General features: G+C 44.6%; 1 protein-coding gene across 8 annotated transcripts in view; it reads left to right on the forward strand.

The window, feature by feature from the left end:
* The window catches only part of LIMD1 (LIM domain containing 1), an 88,653-nt gene that overhangs the window by 23,851 nt on the left and 45,135 nt on the right, over positions 1–19,667 (forward strand). The window contains exon 1 of one of the 8 annotated variants that reach the window (XM_037016202.2): positions 14,479–14,677. The exons of 6 other annotated variants lie outside the window; for them this stretch is intronic. In XM_037016202.2, the coding sequence (XP_036872097.1) occupies positions 14,653–14,677 (25 nt within the window). In that variant the 5' untranslated portion in view covers positions 14,479–14,652. Of the gene's footprint in view, positions 1–14,478; positions 14,678–16,713; positions 16,890–19,667 lie in introns of those variants that run through there. One more of the 8 variants, XM_073232515.1, reaches the window with a different exon arrangement.

Below are 19,667 nucleotides of genomic sequence, written 5' to 3' on the forward strand. Positions count from 1 at the left end.
GCATGGGGGGCACCTCTGAGAGGCCTCCCTTTCACACGGAGAGAGGAGCAGTCACCCGAATGAGCCCCAGGTGTGTGCTCTGGGGCACAGGGCCACACCCATTGGCTAGCCCGATGGAACATTTTTTTTTTTTTTTTTTTTTTTTTTGCTGTCATATAGCTTGTTTTTTTTTTTTTTTTTTTTTTTTTTTTTTTTTTTGAGAGGGCATCTCTCATATTTATTGATCAAATGGTTGTTAACAACAATAAAATTCAGTATAGGGGGGTCAATGCTCAATGTACAATCATTAATCCATCTCAAGCCTAATTCTCGTCAGTCTCCAATCTTCTGAAGCATAACGAACAAGTTCTTACATGGTGAACGAATTCTTACAGAGTGAATAAATTCTTACATGGTGAACAGTACAAGGGCAGTCATCACAGAAACTTTCGGTTTTGATCATGCAATATGACCTATAAACCATCAGGTCAAATATGAATATTCATTTGATTTTTGTACTTGATTTATATGTTGATCCCACATTTCTCCTATTATTATTATTATTTTTATTTTTAATAAAATGCTGAAGTGGTAGGTAGATGCAAGATAAAGGTAGAAAACATAGTTTAGTGCTGTAAGAAGGCAAATGTAGATGATCAGATGATCAGGTGTGTGCCTATGGACTAAGTATTAATCCAGGCTAGACAAGGGCAGCAAAACATCCACGGATGCAGAAGATTTCTCTCAAAGCAGGGGGGGTGAGGTTCTGAGCCTCACCTCTGTTGATCCCCAAATTCTCACCTGATGGCCCCCCTGCGACTGTGCCTGTCTTAGGTTGTTCCTCCCTTGAGGAATCTTACCCGTCTCTGGCTAACCAGTCATCTTCCGGGGCCATACAGGGAAATGTAAAGTTGGTAAGTGAGAGAGAAGCCATATTGTTTGCAAAGGTTAGCTTTTTACTTCTTTGCAGATTTATGCCCTGTGGCTTCTATGCCCAGCACTTGTCTCGAGGTATCTTTACCACCTGGAGGAATTATGATACTCGGTAAATTCGATATGAGGCACGAATTCTATTTAAAGTTTGTAATTAGGAAGGAAGAAGAAAAGCTATAGATGTAGCATATGAAGGAAACTTGGGAGGATTGATTATTTCTTTGACATATCTTCTTGTATAGTACCTTAAGTATGTATAGGTTTTAAACTACTAACTAATTTGCACACACATATTGACATAATAGGAATACGGTGACATAAACAAAGCAAATCTATAATTACCAGCCATCTCCAGTGAAGCCAAGAAAACCATTTAGGCACCCTAGGCATTTGTGAAAATTTATCTATGATATGATGGATATTTTCCAACTGTACTTGAACCATCAGACAAATTAAAGCAGCCCATTTCTGGGATCTGTTCACATCCCATATGTTCTTTTAACCATATATAGTCTATAGTCATGAGATTTTGGGGTGCTACTACTTGCACCCCTCCCAACTCCTGGTTGAGTTCCAACAGTACAGATCCAGTCAAATTCGTTGTCTCACTGTATGCACATGCCAGCCTAGACATCTCCCTCCTCCTTCTCATGGCAAGTCCAGGAGATGGTGGGCTGGATGCAGCCACAACCGCAGCATCGTCCGGATCCCTGTGGAGGCTTTTTGATGATCATCCCCCGGCACGAGTCCTCCAGAGAGTGCTGATGCCGGAAGCTCCTCCTCATATCGTATCTTAGTTCATTTTCTGGGTATCCAAGCTAGGCCTTGATCTTCTGCGTAGAAACAAACAGACCCTTTGCCCACACTTTGACATGCCCTCTATACCACTGTGCAGAACTCATTGGAGGTCAGCACACAGTAACTGCTTTTTTTTTTTTTTTTTTAATTAAGAGAAAGGAATATTATCAGAAAAGAGTACCTCCATAGCTGATCATCTGACACCCTTTAAGTGATCAACATTAAGGATATTTAAAGCATGCGTTGATCTTTGATTTACCAATAGTTTTATCCTGTTAAGGAGTAATCCCCCTTTTCTTTCTTTCTTTCTTTTTTTTTTTTTTAAATTTTTAATCTACACTTACCTGAAGAATACTATGTTTACTATGCTCTCCCCTATGTCAGGTCCCCCCTAACAACCACATTACGGTTACTGTCCATCAGCTTAGCAAAATGTTGTAGAGTCACTACTTGTCCTCTCTGTGTTGTGCAGCCCACCCTCCCCTTTCTCCCTCCCCCCCATGCATGCTAATCTTAATACCGCTCTTCTTCTTTCCCCCCCTTATCCCTCGCTGCTCACCCATCCTCCCCAGTTCCTTTCCCTTTGGTACCTGTTAGTCCATTTTTGGGTTCTGTAATTCTGCTGCTGTTTTGTTCTTTCAGTTTTTCCTTTGTTCCTATACTCCTCAGATGAGTGAAATCATTTGGTATTTCTCTTTCTCCGCTTGGCTTATTTCACTGAGCATAATACTCTCCAGCTCCATCCATGTTGCTGCAAATGGTTGGATTTTTCCACTTCTTATGGCTGAGTAGTATTCCATTGTGTATATGTACCACATCTTCTTTATCCATTCATCTACTGATGGATATTTAGGTTGCTTCCAATTCTTGGCTATTGTAAATAGTGCTGCGATAAACATAGGAGTGCATCTGTCTTTCTCAAACTTGATTGCTGCGTTCTTAGGGTAAATTCCTAGGAGTGGAATTCCTGGGTCAAATGGTAGGTCTGTTTTGAGCATTTTGATGCACCTCCATACTGCTTTCCACAATGGTTGAACTAATTTACATTCCCACCAGCAGTGTAGGAGGGTTCCCCTTTCTCCACAGCCTCGCCAACATTTGTTGTTGTTTGTCTTTTGGATGGCAGCTATCCTTACTGGTGTGAGGTGATACCTCATTGTAGTTTTAATTTGCATTTCTCTGATAATTAGCGATGTGGAGCATCTTTTCATGTGTCTCTTGGCCATCTGTATTTCTTTTTTGGAGAACTGTCTGTTCAGTTCCTCTGCCCATTTTTTAATTGGGTTATTTGTTTTTTGTTTGTTGAGGCGTGTGAGCTCTTTATATATTCTGGACGTCAAGCCTTTATCAGATCTGTCATTTTCAAATATATTCTCCCATACTGTAGGATTCCTTTTTGTTCTATTGATGGTGTCTTTCGCTGTACAGAAGCTTTTCAGCTTAATGTAGTCCCACTTGCTCATTTTTGCTGTTGTTTTCCTTGCCCGGGGAGATATGTTCAAGAAGAGATCACTCATGTTTATGTCTAAGAGGTTTTTGCCTATGTTTTTTTCCAAGAGTTTAATGGTTTCGTGACTTACATTCAGGTCTTTGATCCATTTTGAGTTTACCTTTGTATATGGGGTTAGACAATGGTCCAGTTTCATTCTCCTACATGTAGCTGTCCAGTTTTGCCAGCACCATCTGTTGAAGAGACTGTCATTTTGCCATTGTATGTCCATGGCTCCTTTATCAAATATTAATTGACCATATATGTTTGGGTTAATTTCTGGGGTCTCTAATCTGTTCCACTGGTCTGTGGCTCTGTTCTTGTGCCAGTACCAAATTGTCTTGATTACTATGGCTTTGTAGTAGAGCTTGAAGTTGGGGAGTGAGATCCCCCCTACTTTATTCTTCTTTTTCAGGATTGCTTTGGCTATTCGGGGTCTTTGGTGTTTCCATATGAATTTTTGAATTATTTGTTCCAATTCATTGAAGAATGTTGCTGGTAATTTGAGAGGGATTGCATCAAATTTGTATATTGCTTTCGGCAGGATGGCCATTTTGACGATATTAATTCTTCCTAGCCATGAGCATGGGATGAGTTTCCATTTATTAGTGTCCCCTTTAATTTCTCTTAAGAGTGACTTGTAGTTTTCAGAGTATAAGTCTTTCACTTCCTTGGTTAGGTTTATTCCTAGGTATTTTATTCTTTTTGATGCAATGGTGAATGGAATTGTTTTCCTGATTTCTCTTTCTATTGATTCGTTGTTAGTGTATAGGAAAGCTACAGATTTCTGTGTGTTGATTTTGTATCCTGCAACTTTGCTGTATTCCGATATCAGTTCTAGTAGTTTTGGAGTGGAGTCTTTAGGGTTTTTTATGTACAGTATCATATCATCTGCAAATAGTGACAGTTTAACTTCTTCTTTACCAATCTGGATTCCTTGTATTTCTTTGTTTTGTCTGATTGCCGTGGCTAGGACCTCCAGTACTATGTTAAATAACAGTGGGGAGAGTGGGCATCCCTGTCTGGTTCCCGATCTCAGTGGAAATGCTTTCAGCTTCTCGCTGTTCAGTATAATGCTGGCTGTGGGTTTATCATATATGGCCTTTATTATGTTGAGGTACTTGCCCTCTATTCCCATTTTGCTGAGAGTTTTTATCATGAATGGATGTTGAATTTTGTCAAATGCTTTTTCAGCATCTATGGAGATGATCATGTGGTTTTTGTCTTTCTTTTTGTTGATGTGGTGGATGATGTTGATGGATTTTCGAATGTTGTACCATCCTTGCATCCCTGGGATGAACCCCACTTGGTCATGGTGTATGATCCTTTTGATATACTGTTGAATTCTGTTTGCTAATATTTTATTGAGTATTTTTGCATCTACGTTCATCAGGGATATTGGTCTGTAATTTTCTTTTTTGGTGGGGTCTTTGCCTGGTTTTGGTATTAGGGTGATGTTGGCTTCATAGAATGAGTTTGGGAGTATTCCCTCTTCTTCTATTTTGTGGAACACTTTAAGGAGAATGGGTATTATGTCTTCTCTGTGTGTCTGATAAAATTCCGAGGTAAATCCGTCCGGCCCCGGGGTTTTGTTCTTGGGTAGTTTTTTGATTACTGTTTCAATTTCTTTGCTTGTAATTGGTTTGTTTAACTTTTGTGTTTCTTCCTTGGTCAGTCTTGGGAGGTTGTATTTTTCTAGGAAGTTGTCCATTTCTTCTAGGTTTTCCAGCTTGTTGGCATATAGGTTTTCATAGTAGTCTTTAATAATTCTTTGTATTTCTGTGGAGTCTGTCGTGATTTTTCCATTCTCATTTCTGATTATGTTGATTTGTGTTGACTCTCTTTTTCTCTTAATAAGTTGGGCTAGAGGCTTATCTATTTTGTTTATTTTCTCAAAGAACCAGCTCTTGGTTTCGTTGATTTTTGCTATTGTTTTATTCTTCTCAATTTTGTTTATTTCTTCTCTGATCTTTATTATGTCCCTCCTTCTGCTGACTTTAGGCCTCATTTGTTCTTCTTTTTCCAGTTTTAATAATTGTGATGTTAGACTATTCATTTGGGATTGTTCTTCCTTCTTCAAGTGTGCCTGGATTGCTATATACTTTCCTCTTAAGACTGCTTTCGCTGCATCCCACAGAAGTTGGGGCTTAGTGTTGTTGTTGTCATTTGTTTCTATATATTCCTTGATCTCTATTTTGATTTGTTCATTGATCCATTGATTATTTAGTAGCATGTTGTTAAGCCTCCATGTGTTTGTGAGCCTTTTTGTTTTCTTTGTAGAATTTATTTCTACTTTCATACCTTTGTGGTCTGAAAAATTGGTTGGTAGAATTTCAATATTGTGGAATTTACTGAGGCTCTTTTTGTGAGCTAGTATGTGGTCTATTCTAGAGAATGTTCCATGTGCACTTGAGAAGAATGTATATCCTGTTGCTTTTGGATGTAAAGTTCTATAGATGTCTATTAGGTCCATCTGTTCTAGTGTGTTGTTCAGTGCCTGTGTGTCTTTACTTATTTTCTGCCCGGTGGATCTATCCTTTGGGGTGAGTGGTGTGTTGAAGTCTCCTACAATGAATGCATTGCAGTCTATTTCCCTCTTTAGTTCTGTTAGTATTTGCTTCACATATGCTGGTGCTCCTGTATTGGGTGCATATATATTTAGAATGGTTATATCCTCTTGTTGGACTAAGCCCTTTATCATTATGTAGTGGCCTTCTTTATCTCTTGTTACTTTCTTTGTTTTGAAGTCTATTTTGTCTGATATTAGTACTGCAACCCCTGCTTTCTTCTCACTGTTGTTTGCCTGAAATATGTTTTTCCATCCCTTGACTTTTAGTCTATGCTTATCTTTGGGTTTAAGGTGAGTTTCTTGTAAGCAGCATATAGATGGGTCTTGCTTTTTTATCCATTCTATTACTCTATGTCTTTTGATTGGTGCATTAAGTCCATTTACATTTAGGGTGACTATTGAAAGATATGTACTTATTGCCATTGCAGGCTTTAGATTCGTGGTTACCAAAGGTTCAAGGTTAGCTTCTTTAGTATCTTACTGCCTAACTTAGCTCGCTTATTGAGCTGTTATATACACTGTCTGGAGAGTCTTTTCTTCTCTCCCTTCTTATTCCTCCTCCTCCCTTCTTCATATGTTGTGTGTTTTGTTCTGTGCTCTTTTTAGGGGTGCTCCCATCTAGAGCAGTCCCTGTAGGATGCCCTGTAGAGGTGGTTTGTGGGAAGCAAATTCCCTCAGCTTTTGCTTGTCTGGGAATTGTTTGATCCCACCATCATATTTAAATGATAGTCGTGCTGGATACAGTATCCTTGGTTCAAGGCCCTTCTGTTTCATTGCATTAAGTATATCATGCCATTCTCTTCTGGCCTGTAGGGTTTCTGTTGAGAAGTCTGATGTTAGCCTGATTGGTTTTCCTTTATAGGTGACCTTTTTCTCTCTAGCTGCCTTTAAAACTCTTTCCTTGTCCTTGATCCTTGCCATTTTAATTATTATGTGTCTTGGTGTTGTCCTCCTTGGATCCTTTCTGTTGGGGGTTCTGTATAATTCCATGGTCTGTTCGATTATTTCCTCCCCCAGTTTGGGGAAGTTTTCAGCAATTATTTCTTCAAAGACCCTTTCTATCCCTTTTCCTCTTTCTTCCTCTTCTGGTATCCCTATAATACGAATGTTTTTCCTTTTGTATTGGTCACATATTTCTCTTAGTGTTGTTTCATTCCTGGAGATCCTTTTATCTCTCTCTATGTCAGCTTCTATACGTTCCTGTTCTCTGGCTTCTATTCCTTCAATGGCCTCTTGCATCTTATCCATTCTGCTTATAAATCCTTCCAGGGATTGTTTCACTTCTGTGATCTCTTTCCTGACATCTGTGATCTCCTTCCGGACTTCATCCCACTGCTCTTGCATTTTTCTCTGCATCTCATCCCACTGCTCTTGCATTTTTCTCTGCATCTCATCCCATTGCTCTTGCATTTTTTTCTGCATCTCTGTCAGCATGTTCATGATTTTTATTTTGAATTCTTTTTCAGGAGGACTAGTTAGGTCTGTCTCCTTCTCAGGTGTTGTCTCTGTGATCTTTGTCTGCCTGTAGTTTTGCCTTTTCATGGTGATAGAGATAGTCTGCAGAGCTGGTACAAGTGACCGCTGGAAGAGCTTCCCTTCTTGTTGGTTTGTAGCCTTTTCCTGGGAGAATAGCGACCTCTAGTGGCTTGTGCTGGGCAGCTGTGCGCAGACAGGGCTTCTGCTTCCTGCCCAGTTGCTTTGGGGTTTATCTCCACTGTTGCTGTGGGCTTGGCCTGGCTGGGGCTGTTCCTCCAAAATGGTGGAGCCCCGTTAGAGGGGGAGCAGCCAGGAGACTATTTATCTCCGTAAGGGGCCTCTGTGCTCCCTGCTGCCCAGGGGGTTAGAGTGCCCAGAGATCCCCAGATTCCCTGCTTCTGGTCTAAGTGACCTGTCCTGCCCCTTTAAGATTTCCAAAAAGCACTCTCCAAACCAAAACAACAACAGCAACAATGAGAGAGGGAACAGAAAGGAAAAAAAAAAGAAAAAACACACGATTTTTTTTTTTTTCCTCAGGTGCCGGTCCCAGGCACCCGCGCACTGGTCCTGCTGCTCTGTCTCCCTAGCACCAGGGTCCCTGTCCTTTCAAGGCTTCCAAAAAGCACCCACCCACCGGTCCCGCAGGGAAGGAACGCTCAATATTCTTTGTCCTCAGGCACTGGTCCCACGCACCCGCTCACCAGTCCTGCCGCCCTGCCTCCCTAGCACCGGGGTCCCTGTCCCTTCAAGGCTTCCAAAAAGCACTTGGCAAAAAGAGAGAAAAAAAAAGGGGAAAAACGCGCGATTTCTTCCGTCCTCAGGTGCTGGTCTCAGGCACCCACCCACCGGTCCCACAGGGAAAAATGCGGGATATTCTTTGTCCTCAGGTGCCGGTCCCAGGCACCCGCTCACCAGTCCCGCCGCCCTGCCTCCCTAGCACCGGGGTCCCTGTCCCTTTTAGGCTTCCAAAAAGCACTCGCAGAAAAGAGAAAAAAAAAAAGGGGAAAAACGCGCGATTTCCTCTGTCCTCAAGTGCCGGTCTCAGGCACCCGCCCACCGGTCCCGCAGGGAAAAACGGGGGATATTCTTTGTCCTCAGGCGCCGGTCCCAGCCACCCGCTCACCAGTCCCGCCACCGTGCCTCCCTAGCACTGGGGTCCCCGTCCCTTCAAGGCTTCCAAAAAGCGCTTGCCAAAAAGAGAAAAAAAAAAAAAAGGGGAAAAACGCGCGACCTCCTCCGTCCTCAGGCACCGGTCTCAGGCACCCGCCCCCAGGTCTCGCAGGGAGAAACGCGGGATATTCTTTGTCCTCCGGCGCTGTTCCCAGGCACCTCCTCACCGGTCCCGCCACCCTGCCTCCCCAGCAACGGGGGCCCGTCCCTCTAAGGCTTCCAAAAAGCGCTCGCCAAAAAAAAAAAAAACTGCTCCGGTTTCTCTCCACCCGCCGGGAGCCGGGGGGAGGGGCGCTCGGGTCCCGCCGGGCTGGGGCTTGTATCTTACCCCCTTCACAAGGCGCTGGGTTCTTGCAGGTGTGGATGTGGTCTGGATGTTGTCCTGTGTCCTGTGGTCTCTATTTTAGGAAGATTTTTCTTTGTTATATTTTCATAGCTCTATGTGTTTTTGGGAGGAGATTTCCACTGCTCTACTCACGCCGCCATCTTGGCTCCCCTCCGGTGGAACATTTTTATTTCAAACTTTATCATAACAAAGATACTCACTTGATCACCCAGACTGGCTGTGTGATCAGTTAAAGGAGGGCTCCAGGGTCCTCAGCCTGGCTGTCTATTAGCCAGGAAGGAGGCAGCCGTGAGGCGGGAATTCTGCTGCAAAACCTCCTACTAAAGGCTGCTTTGCTGACCTTATTTGTAAGTCCTGCCTTTGCAAGGGAGTGGGGAAGGTGCCATGGCCCTAAACCAAATTGTTTTTTGGCTTTAGATGTGTAGGAGATTGTGTAATACCAATTTAGGATAACTAACTTCACATGGAATGCTTCCCCAGGCTAGGCTGGCTAGTGTCTGCATCCAGTCAGTTACACTGTGTTACTGGTTCTCAAATAATCTTTCTAAAACTGCTGCAGAGTGCCAGGACATTCCAGGAGGCAGAGTGGGCTCTGTCCCACCTCAACCATCGTCGTTATATATATTTGAGGTTCCATTGATACTTTTTTTTTTAAGAAAAGTTTTTTTCCCTTCAAGCAGTTTGAAAACCACTGTTGTGCATAGAGACACCCTCCAGGCCAAGTTAGGCCCACCAGTGCTGCTGATATGGGGCTGAAAGAGCAACGGTGGCGATGATGACAAAGCAGTAATGAGACTGATGTCGAATGTCCTGAGTGGTGAAGCCTGTTTACTTCCCCTGAACTGAGCAGCTCTCAGCAAGGCCCGGGCACTGCTTTGGCCTCGTAAAGACATCCCACTCCAGGGAATCATGGCCTTAGTAGGGTTTGTCATTGATACCCAGTTCTCTTGTCTGTCATATGGAAGACTGTGTATAAAGCTCTGTATACAAAGCCCAAGGCCCTGGCCCACCCAGCTGGAGCCTCCCAGATGAGAACCAGTCAACATGGAAGGACAAATCAAGTGTTAAGGTAATATCTCTGTCTTCCAGGAGGTTCTGCTTGGGAGTGGCCTTTGCAGGTCTCGGCCATGTGGCCAGTGACAGCCTTGCAGCCTCTTGGCAGGAAGCCTGGGACTGTTGCAGACCACCCAGCCCCTTTTAAGCCCTGCCTGTCTAATGTATGCAGGGTCTCCCTTCTCCCTCCTTCCTCTCCAGCCACCACACAGGCTCCCTAGTGCAGAACTTCATGTTCTGTCACCTTCTGTGTCCCAGGGTCCCCTCTGGAGTTTCCTGTGTCCAGTCCCTTCTCCCTGCAATCCGGCTGGCTTGTTGCTGTCATATTAATACTCCCACAGCTGTCGTGCGGGATGTGGCTTCCGACCTCTGTGCCTTCTCTTACCTTTTCCTGAGCCCAGAACACCCTCCCCTCTCACGGCTCTACCTTTCGAATGCATTCAGTGCATGTTGGGCACCTTCTGTTTGTGGGAATACTGAAATATGCAGCCAGACCCCTGCAAAATGATTAATAGATAAAAGGAGATGCATACTGCTAGCCTTACCTGGCCAAATACCACAAGCCACAAAAGAGAAGTAGGTGAACTGAACCATTTTCTTTAAAATGGTTAATGTTATGGTATGAGAATTTTACCTCAATAAATTGCTTAAAAAAAAAAAAAGTAGGTGAAGTGCTTAAACTCTTTGGCATTTTGCCTCCTGTTGTCCATCTTTTAAAACAGGAAGCTGTCCTGGTCCTTGCCCTTTCCTGTGGGAATATTATGATTTTTAAATGAATCCTGTACAGCCACTTGGAAGATAGTTCAGTGGTTTCCTACAAAACTAAACTAATACTCTTACCATGCAATCCAGCAATTGCAGTCTTTGGTGTTTACCCAGATAAACTGCAAATTTACGTCTACACAAAAACCTGTATGGCTATTTATAGCAGCTTTATTTATTCATAATTGCCAAAACTTGAAAGCAATTAAGATATCCTTCAGCCAGTGAATGATGAATAAACTGTGGTCCATCCTGGTAATGAAATATTTTTCAGTGCTAAAAAGAAATGAGCTATCTAGCCATAAAAAGATGTGGAGCAACTTTAAACGGATATATGTTAAATGAGAGATGCCATTCTGAAAATCTACTTACTGTATGATTTCAATTCCATTACACTCTGAAAACGGCATTACCATGAAAACAGCAAAAAGATCAGTGGTTGCCAGGGTTTAGGAGGGAGGGAGGGATGATTCAGTGCACAGAGCATTTAGGGCTATGAAACTGCTCTGATTGAGACCACATGTGACAAAGGTGGACACATGTCATTATACCTTTGTCCAAACCTCATAGAATGGACAACACAAGAGTGAACAGTGATGTCAACCAATGGGCTTCAGGTGATTATGATGTGTCTGCGTCGGTTCATCAGTTGTATAAATGTACCACTCTGGTAGGGATGGTGATAGTGGGGGAGGCTGTGCATGTGTTGAGGTATATGGGAAACTCTGTACCTTTTCAATTTTGCTGTGATCCTAAAATTATTCTAAAAAATAAATTCTTCTAACAAAAATACCAGAAGGAAATAAGCCAGAATGATAAATGTGATGTTAAAAAGAAGATCTCCAACCCAATCTACTGATTATTAATGATCTTTCAGAAACCCACCCAGTTCCCCAGGCTCCTCTAGTAAACTCATGAAGATGAATCCCTGAGTGCAAACACTTTCTGCTGGGGTCCCTCCTTGCCCAGACCCCCCAGTCACATCTCTGGTGGGACAAGGCCTGGGCTTAGCCTCTGTCTGGAAGCTGAAGCTGAGAAAGGTCCGTGCTCCTGCCAGTGAGCTGGTATTTATGGATTTACTGATGCCCCCAAATGTGGAAACATTCAGTTTTGAGCCCTTGGGTTTTGTCTTCCTTCTTACTTGCTTAGCCCCTCTTATAAATGCAGTAGGGTGAACTGGAAAGGACACTGGGGTAGAGTCAGCCTGACTTTGTCCACTCAATCTTTGGACTTCAGTTTTTTCATCTGTAAAATGATAATACCTGTTTTGTGGGATTGTGAAATGAAGCAACACACATAAATTGTATAGCACAATGCTTGGCTCATATGATGCTTAATGCCCATTCTAAAGATAGAGTAACAGGCACTGGATTGATTTCCTGGCGAAAACAACCAAAAACCCGCAAACAAACAGAAAAACAAAAACTAGACAAAATATATGAACCAAAGGTTTTCTAGCTGAACCTCATTCAACAAAGGACAGTTGATTTGTAAGGGATGGGAAACAAATGAGGCGAGCTCTCTGGGTGCAGGCCCCGAGAGAGTCCCAGGTCTTGGCAGAGGGAGGGAGAGTCGAGGTGGGGCCCAGCAGACTCCTTGCGTTGAAGTGGACCTGAGAGTTTAGTGAGAATGAGGCGATGGGAGTTTATAGGACTAGCAAATCTTTACAAGGGTATATCTGATAAAGGATTTGTATCCCAAATAAATACGTAAGAAATTCTCATAACTCAACAGAAAGAAAAAAAATAGGCAAGACATTTGAACAGACCCTTCACCAAAGAAGACAGAGGGTAATAAATGAGCACACGCAAAGTTGCTCAGGCACACATCATCAGTTATTTATTAGAAAAATGGTAATCAGAACCACAATGAGATACCACTGTGGACCTACTAGAATGGATAAAATTAAAAGAACCATCTTTCCAAGTGTTGGCAAAAATGTGGAGAAGTTAAAGTTCTAATAAACTGCTTTAAGATGTTAGATTAAAAAAAAATAGCTTAGTAACTTCTTAGTTAAATATGTACCTACCATAAGACCCAGGCATTCTACTCCTAAGCCTTTGCCGAAGAGAAAAGTAAATATATGTCCATACAAACACTTGTATGCAAGCAGCTTTATTTGCAACAGCCCCATACTGGAAACAGCTCAGATGTCCATCAACAGGGGAGTGGACAAATTGGCCTGCCATACAATGGGATACTACTCAGCAATGAAAAGGGATGGACTCTGGGATGTACAGCAACAGGGATGAACCCAGAAATATGCTGAAAGAAAACAGACAAAAGAAAGCACATACTCTAGAGTCCACATGTATAGCCTCTAGAAAATAGAAACTAGTTTGTGACAGAAAGCAGATCGTGGTTGCCTGGGGAGGGGAAGAAGAAAGAAGGGGGGAGGAACAAAGGCACAAGGGCATGGGGTCTTGGGGATGGTGGATTCGTTCGCTTCCTTGGTTGTGGTATTGATCTCACAGGTGAGTACAAAGGCCAGACTTTACCAAATTGTGTACTTTAAGCATGTGAAGTTTATTGTACGTAACATACCTCATTAAAGCTGTTTTATAAAGGATAACCTTGCTACAGTTTGGAGAGTGGATGAACAGGCAGTCAGTGTAACTATAGGGGGGAGAGTACACATCCCTTCCTTGCTCCTAAAAGTTATTTTCCCCTCACTTTTTTTCCTTCTTTCCCCCCACTTTCCTCTGGGTTTCTGAACCTGGATCATTATGGTAATATGGGGTGACATCTTCTCCTTCCTCTGTTGGAGATTTCTTTAAAATCCTGTTGCTAAGTGACTACTTGAAGGCAGAGGGTGTCCAGGTGCCTTTTCCTCTGCGGAGCCCCATCCCAGAACTCACTTCTGTTTCTTCTCTGTACCACTGCCTCTCCCACTCAGGCTTCGGACAGCAGATGTGTGCATTTTCCTCACACTGACCAGTTCGCTGACACTGGGTGTCCTACAATTCAGCCCAGTTCTGACACTAACTGGAGTTACCACAGACCCCACAGGTTGAGGGCTCAGTGCCGTACGACTGCCCTCAGCCCCCACCTCAGGTTTGATAATTTGCTCTAATGACTCACAGAACTGGGTAACATGTTTACTAGTTTATTATAAAGAATGTGGCAGAGGACTAAGGTGAAGAGGTACACAGGTATAAGACTCAGAAGGGTCCAAGCGGAGGAGCTGCTGCCCTGTGGAGTTGGGGTGCACCATCCTACAGGCCATGTATTCGCCATCCTGGAAGCTCTCCAAACCTTGAACTTTGGGGATTTTTATGGAGGCTTCATCATGTAAGTGTGATCAGTTATTATTAACTCATTTTGCAGCCCCATCTAGGAGCCCACGCAGAGTTGCCTTGTCAGAACAAATGACACTTTCACCACCCAGAAAATTGCAAGGGATTTGGGACGCCAGTGTCAGTCAAAGACCAAACATTAGAAGGAACTGGGGGCAGAGACCAGCATATCTGTTTCTCACTGTTTCATAAGCTTGAGTATCTCCTCAGCCCTGGCTGCTTAGGGAACGTAGAGCACGGGGCTCCAGGTGAGGCTGGTCAGCTCACCTCTCAGCAGCCGCAGGTCCTGGGGTCCCAGTCACTTTTGTGACCATCCCTGAGGGCAGGGCCAGAGAGCAGTCAGTCCCTGGCTCGCAGTCCTCCTGCCAGTGTCTGGAGGGAGCCTGGCTCTGAGTGAGTGAGAGAGGCATTTGTGGGGTGAATGCTTCAGCCACAGTGTCCCTGGCAGAACGGCAGGAGGTCCTGTGGTTGTCCCAGATAGGTGACCTGCGTGCCCGTGACAGGGTAGAATGGGAGGAGGGCCAGGCGGTCAGTTGGTCTGGGGCAGGGCTGGGCTTGCTTCTGGATCCCTGAGCAAGTGGTGTGTGGGGGGTCAGGAAGGAGCTGCCTCTTTCTGGGTGACAGGAGAAGCCACAGCTGCGGACCAGGCATGCCCGGACCTCTGAGTTAGAACCTGGGCTCAGATTCCACCGCAAACCTACCCGCTGTGACCTTCAGCAAATCACAGCACCCTTCCTGAACTTGGGTGTGAGAAAGGGGGTGGAGCACTTTCGTGCACTGGATGGAAACTGCTAGCCCGGGGTCTGGTATGTACATATTGCCCAGCATATGAAATTTACTTTGTTTTTCTTTCGTACCAAAGGAAGACTAGATCTCTTTCCCTCCCATGAAAAACTTTATCCGTTAACCGCAAGCCACAAGGATGAAATCTTTTATCTACTTGGCTGCTTAGGGGATCTTCCTCACTCCGTGACTGACAATTTAGGGCAAAGTGGCTTCCTTCCTTGCTTTGTGTCTGTGCTTGATGGTCAGAGTGGAGAGAGAGGCTATCACCCCCCGCAGGACATGAGCGGCAGGTGTAAGAGAGAGCTAGGGGGAGGCTGATGGCAGGTCACAGCTCTCAGATACAGAGGAAACCAGAAGGGAGCCTTGCTCTGCTGGGAGTGGAGGAAGGCCTGAGGTGGGGAGATAGAGTCACTGGAAGGAAGCCCAGGGAGGCCTGCGCGGCTGTCAGCTCCCCCTGGAAGACGCTGTCCACCCTGCCATTCGTGGTATGAGCAGGAGTGGGAGAGGTTGTCTAACTTTATTCCCCAAACCCAAACAAGGTGCATTCACATATTTGCTGTGAGTCAGCAGCATCCCCTGACTCAGGTGTGTTTCATCTTTCCTGGTCAGCGTCCGGAAGGCTGGCCCTCTTCCCGCGCTCACCCTGTGGGCAAGGCGTGCTGCCGAGCCCCACTGTTCCTCTGCTCTTTGCAGCCAACATCCCCGCAGTGGGTAAGGAGAGGCCTCGTACTTCACGGGGAAGAAGTGACGCCGCCTCGGGGTGGTTTGTTCCCTGCTTTTGAGCACAGTTCCAGTCGCTGTCTGGTGCTCCGTCGGCGTGTTTTCAGTGCTTTGATCTCCTGGCAGAGCAGCCTGTGTTGTAGAGACTCAGGGTCAGGTCGGCCAGGGCGCCTGGGATGGGTGGTCTGGAAGTGGGCCTCGAAGTCACCAAGTAGTGTAATTGATGCTGCCTTGCCTGATACCTGGTGTTGTTTTAGAGAGTGTTTTTCCTCATCATCCGGTTGAACTATGCCCTGGCCAGTGCTCAGCAGATGTCTGTGTAATCCGCTTCTCTGTTCTTGTTTGTTGAGGGCATACAACATGCACTTTGCAGTGGCTGGGGATGTGCAGAGATGAGTGCGACAGGGCACCTGCAGTGGGGACAGGCGTGTGACCCAGCTGCAAGGGGGCGAGTGCCGGAGGGGGAGGAGGAAAGACTGGACGTGTTGCCACACAGAGAGTGATGCAACTCTAGCTCTGTGTTGTGGAGGCCACAGCTAGGGTATGGCCCTATCTTGAAGGCACTTCACATCACTAGCAGAGGCAGATGGTGCCCAGAGAGCCTGGAACTGCCACAGCACAATAGGTGCTGTGTCCAGGGATGAACATGCCAACACCATGGCTTCCACATGTTGGACACCCTGGAGGCCCCTTGGCCCAGCCTGCTTCAGTGGGCAGGCTTCTGGCTCACGACTGCAGCCCATTGGTTTCCAGAGTGATGAGCCTGCTGCAATGAGCCTTAAAGAGGAGTGGTAATGGCTGAACCATCCTCACTTCCCCCCAGCTGGGCCCAGCTCTGAGCATGCCAACAGAGGAATGTGGTTTGCCCAGAACTGATATAGTTCTGGACCTAAGAGCAGCCTAAGTTGTATATTAAATAATCAGACAAAAAGAGCTGCTGAAGCCTCTGAATTCCTTGACATTCTCAGCTGAGTAGTGATAGGGGCCCTCTATTAACTTTGCTGCTTGCTAGGTACAGGTGATGCTGGGGTTCTTGTTCACAGAGCCAACGAATGAGCTCCACAAACACTTAAGGTAGGAGAGCAAGGTACAGGCTTTTATTTAGAGATAAAGTGAAGGGACAGAGCCCCTGGCTCATGCCAGGAGGGGACAAGAGAGTCTGGGGTGGTGCCTTGTCTAGGGGTTTTATAGGCAGCTGAGGATTTTTCGAGAACATGAAAAAAAGCTTAGGGGTATGGACTTATTAAGTGGTCCCAGAATATTTAGAATTAACACAAGTAACTTCCTGCTCTGTTGATTTCTCCCTGAGATACCAGCATCTGGGTCTGGGGACATATGAAACAAGGCCACCTGCTCAGCCCCCAAGGTGGGCTTGTTGTGCCCAAAGTCATGAATCCCAGAAGACCGCCAAGGAGCCAACACCGATGCAAAAGCAAAGAGCCTTTATTCGAGCTAACTTGAGCTCAGTCTCTCATCTACACCAACGCAGTGGCAAGATTCCAGAGAAAGAGAGTGAGTTTCAATACCACAAAGGTTTTATGGGGTTCTAGGGCAGTTGGTGGGGTGATGGTCGTGCCTCTGGCTGATTGGCTGGATCTAGGGGTAGTTGGTGGGGTGATAGGTCATGGCTCTGGTCAATTGGCAGGGTCGACGGGTGGTTGGTGGGTGAGCTCTTCGCTGACTGGAGAGGAGAGAGACCAAGCTCGGATTGGGTGAAATAGGATCCAGGTCCTGATTGGCCGAGGTAGGATCCGGGTCCCAATTGAATGAAGTAGAATCTGGGAGCTTGCCCTTTCAGGCTGAGGTATTGTTTGCTACAGAGTAAGTTAAGAATTTCTGACGTATTAACTTCTTGGGTATTAAAATACAATCTTACCTTTAAGGTGGAATCCTTCCTGCCTTTTACTGTGTTGTTTATGCCTGGGCTTACTTGTTAAATTAGTTTGCCCAGTTTGCAAAATCACTTCATCAGATCTGAAGGAGGAAAGACAGCACATAGGCCTGGGCCTTTTAGAATGTTAAAGTGAATCTTACACATGATTATAAATGATTAGCATAATAAAAACATGTGCTTCTCTTCTTTATCTGGGGAATATTAACTGATTTCACTGAAGAATGACTCTAGAGCTGAATGTTTAACACAAGGGTTTTGGTAGGGGGTTTCCTTGCATGTAGTTACATTGCCCTGACTGCCAATATCCTGCCTTGTTTTTCTGGAGGCCCTCACCCTACTCTGACTATACCCACGGTCCCTGTCTCACAGGGATACTAGCTTTCCAGAAGCCCCATCCTACACACGCACATACATGCGCACACATTCACACTAATGCACACATACAGGCATACACAAGCAATTTTGAAGTCATGAAAGAGAAAATGTAAGGGAAGTGCATGGGGAACTTGCTGAGGTTTGGAAATACTCTTTAGCCTGATCTGGGTTTGCATTATGTAGGTCATTTGTCAGAACTCATTGGATGGTAGACTTATAATTTGTGTATTTCACTGTATGTAAATTTTATCTTGGAAAAAATAATGGTAAGAAAATAATGAACTCTTGTTAATGATACACAGGCTGAAGTGTTTGGGGTGAAGTGATCTGCACCTTACTTTGAAATGCCTCAAAAAGAATGTGGATTGTTGGATTGGTAGAGGAATTGACAGCAAAATGTCAGCAATTGTAGAATTGTGTGGTGGGCTTATGGGTGTATACCCTGTATGATTTTTTTTAACTTTTCTGCATGTATGAAAATTTCCATAATAAAATGTTGGGACAGAAGAACTAATATGCAGGTAACTATTGCTTGTGTTCTCTAAAGCTTTTCATAAACAAGTGCCCAACAGCTAGTTTTCTTGGCTGGCACCACGCTGTCCTTATGAGACAGGGACCGTGGATGTAGTCAGAGTAGGGTGAAGGCCTCTGGAGGGGGCAGGGCGGGATATTTGCAGTCAGAGCAATGTAACCAAGCAAGGAAACCCCCCTGCTAAAACTCTGTGTTAAACATTGAGCTCTAGAATCATTCTTCAGTGAAATCAGTTAATGTTCCCCAGATAAAGAAGAGTAGCACATGTTTTATTATGCTAACTATTTATAATCATGTGTAAGGTTCTCTTTAGCATTCTAAAAGGCCCAGGCTTCTGTGCTGTCTTTCCTCCTTCAGATCTGATGAAGTGATTTTGCAAACTGGGCAACTAATTTAGCAAGTAAGCCCAGGCATAAACAACACAGTAAAAGGCAGGAAGGATTCCACCTTAAAGATAAGATTGCATTTTAATACCCAAGAAGTTAATACGTCAGAAATTCTTAACTTACTCTGTAGCAAACAATACCTCAGCCCATCTTGGGGCTGAGCAGGTGGCCTTGTTTCATATGCCCCCAGACCTAGATGCTGACATCTCAGGGGGAAATCATCAGAGGAAGTTACTTGTGTTAAATTAATCCTAAATATTCAGGGACCACTTAACAAGTCCACACTCCTAAGTTTTTCATGTTCTTGAAAAATCTTCAGCTGCCTATAAAACCCCTAGACAACGCACCACCCCAGACTCTCTTGTCCCCTCCTGGCGTGAGCCGGGAGCTCTGTCCTTTCACTTTATCTCTAAATAAAAGCCTGTACCTTGCTCTCTTATCTTGACTGTGAAGCTCATTCTTTGGCTCTGCAAACAAGAACCCTTCCCCCCCCCCCCGCCGCCAGGCATCACATAATGGCCTCACCTGCTTCCTAAGGGACTATTGGTCAAGTGGCTTAAGGCCCTGGCTTAGTGTGTGCTTTGTGAGCCTCCTGTGGTTGGTGTGGCTGCATTTTTATGAAGGGGGTGTTAGCTTGGACTTCCAGTGAATGGTGATACAGTTTAATGGCTTGAAATGATAGGAACTCTGAAACAGGACTTCCTCCCCTGCAGGCAGAAGGCTGGGGATTGGTGGCCTGAGATTGGCCTGACAAACTCAGAACAGAACGCCTGCTGAGCCTCTGCTGACCGGGAACAGAACTGGTTACCTTGCTGGACCCTGGGGGAGATAGACAGATAGATAGATATGTATATAATTGACCTAAAAAATTTTAACAGTATACACTGTATTTAAATGTATTCAAACACTTTTTTGAGAGTAGACTTCTTTTTCACTTTTTCACCTGTAAACAAATGCCTGCTCTTATAATAATTTTTTTTTTTTAATGCAGAAAACACAAAGAAGTAAAACCAACCATAGTTTTATAACCTCAAAAAGCCACTCTACATTTTGGTGTTTTTCCTCCCTGAATCTTTTTTAATCTTGTGTGTTGATTACATAAT

This window comes from Manis javanica, chromosome 3 (genome assembly GCF_040802235.1).
Source record: "Manis javanica isolate MJ-LG chromosome 3, MJ_LKY, whole genome shotgun sequence".
Classification (NCBI taxonomy): Eukaryota; Metazoa; Chordata; class Mammalia; order Pholidota; family Manidae; genus Manis; species Manis javanica.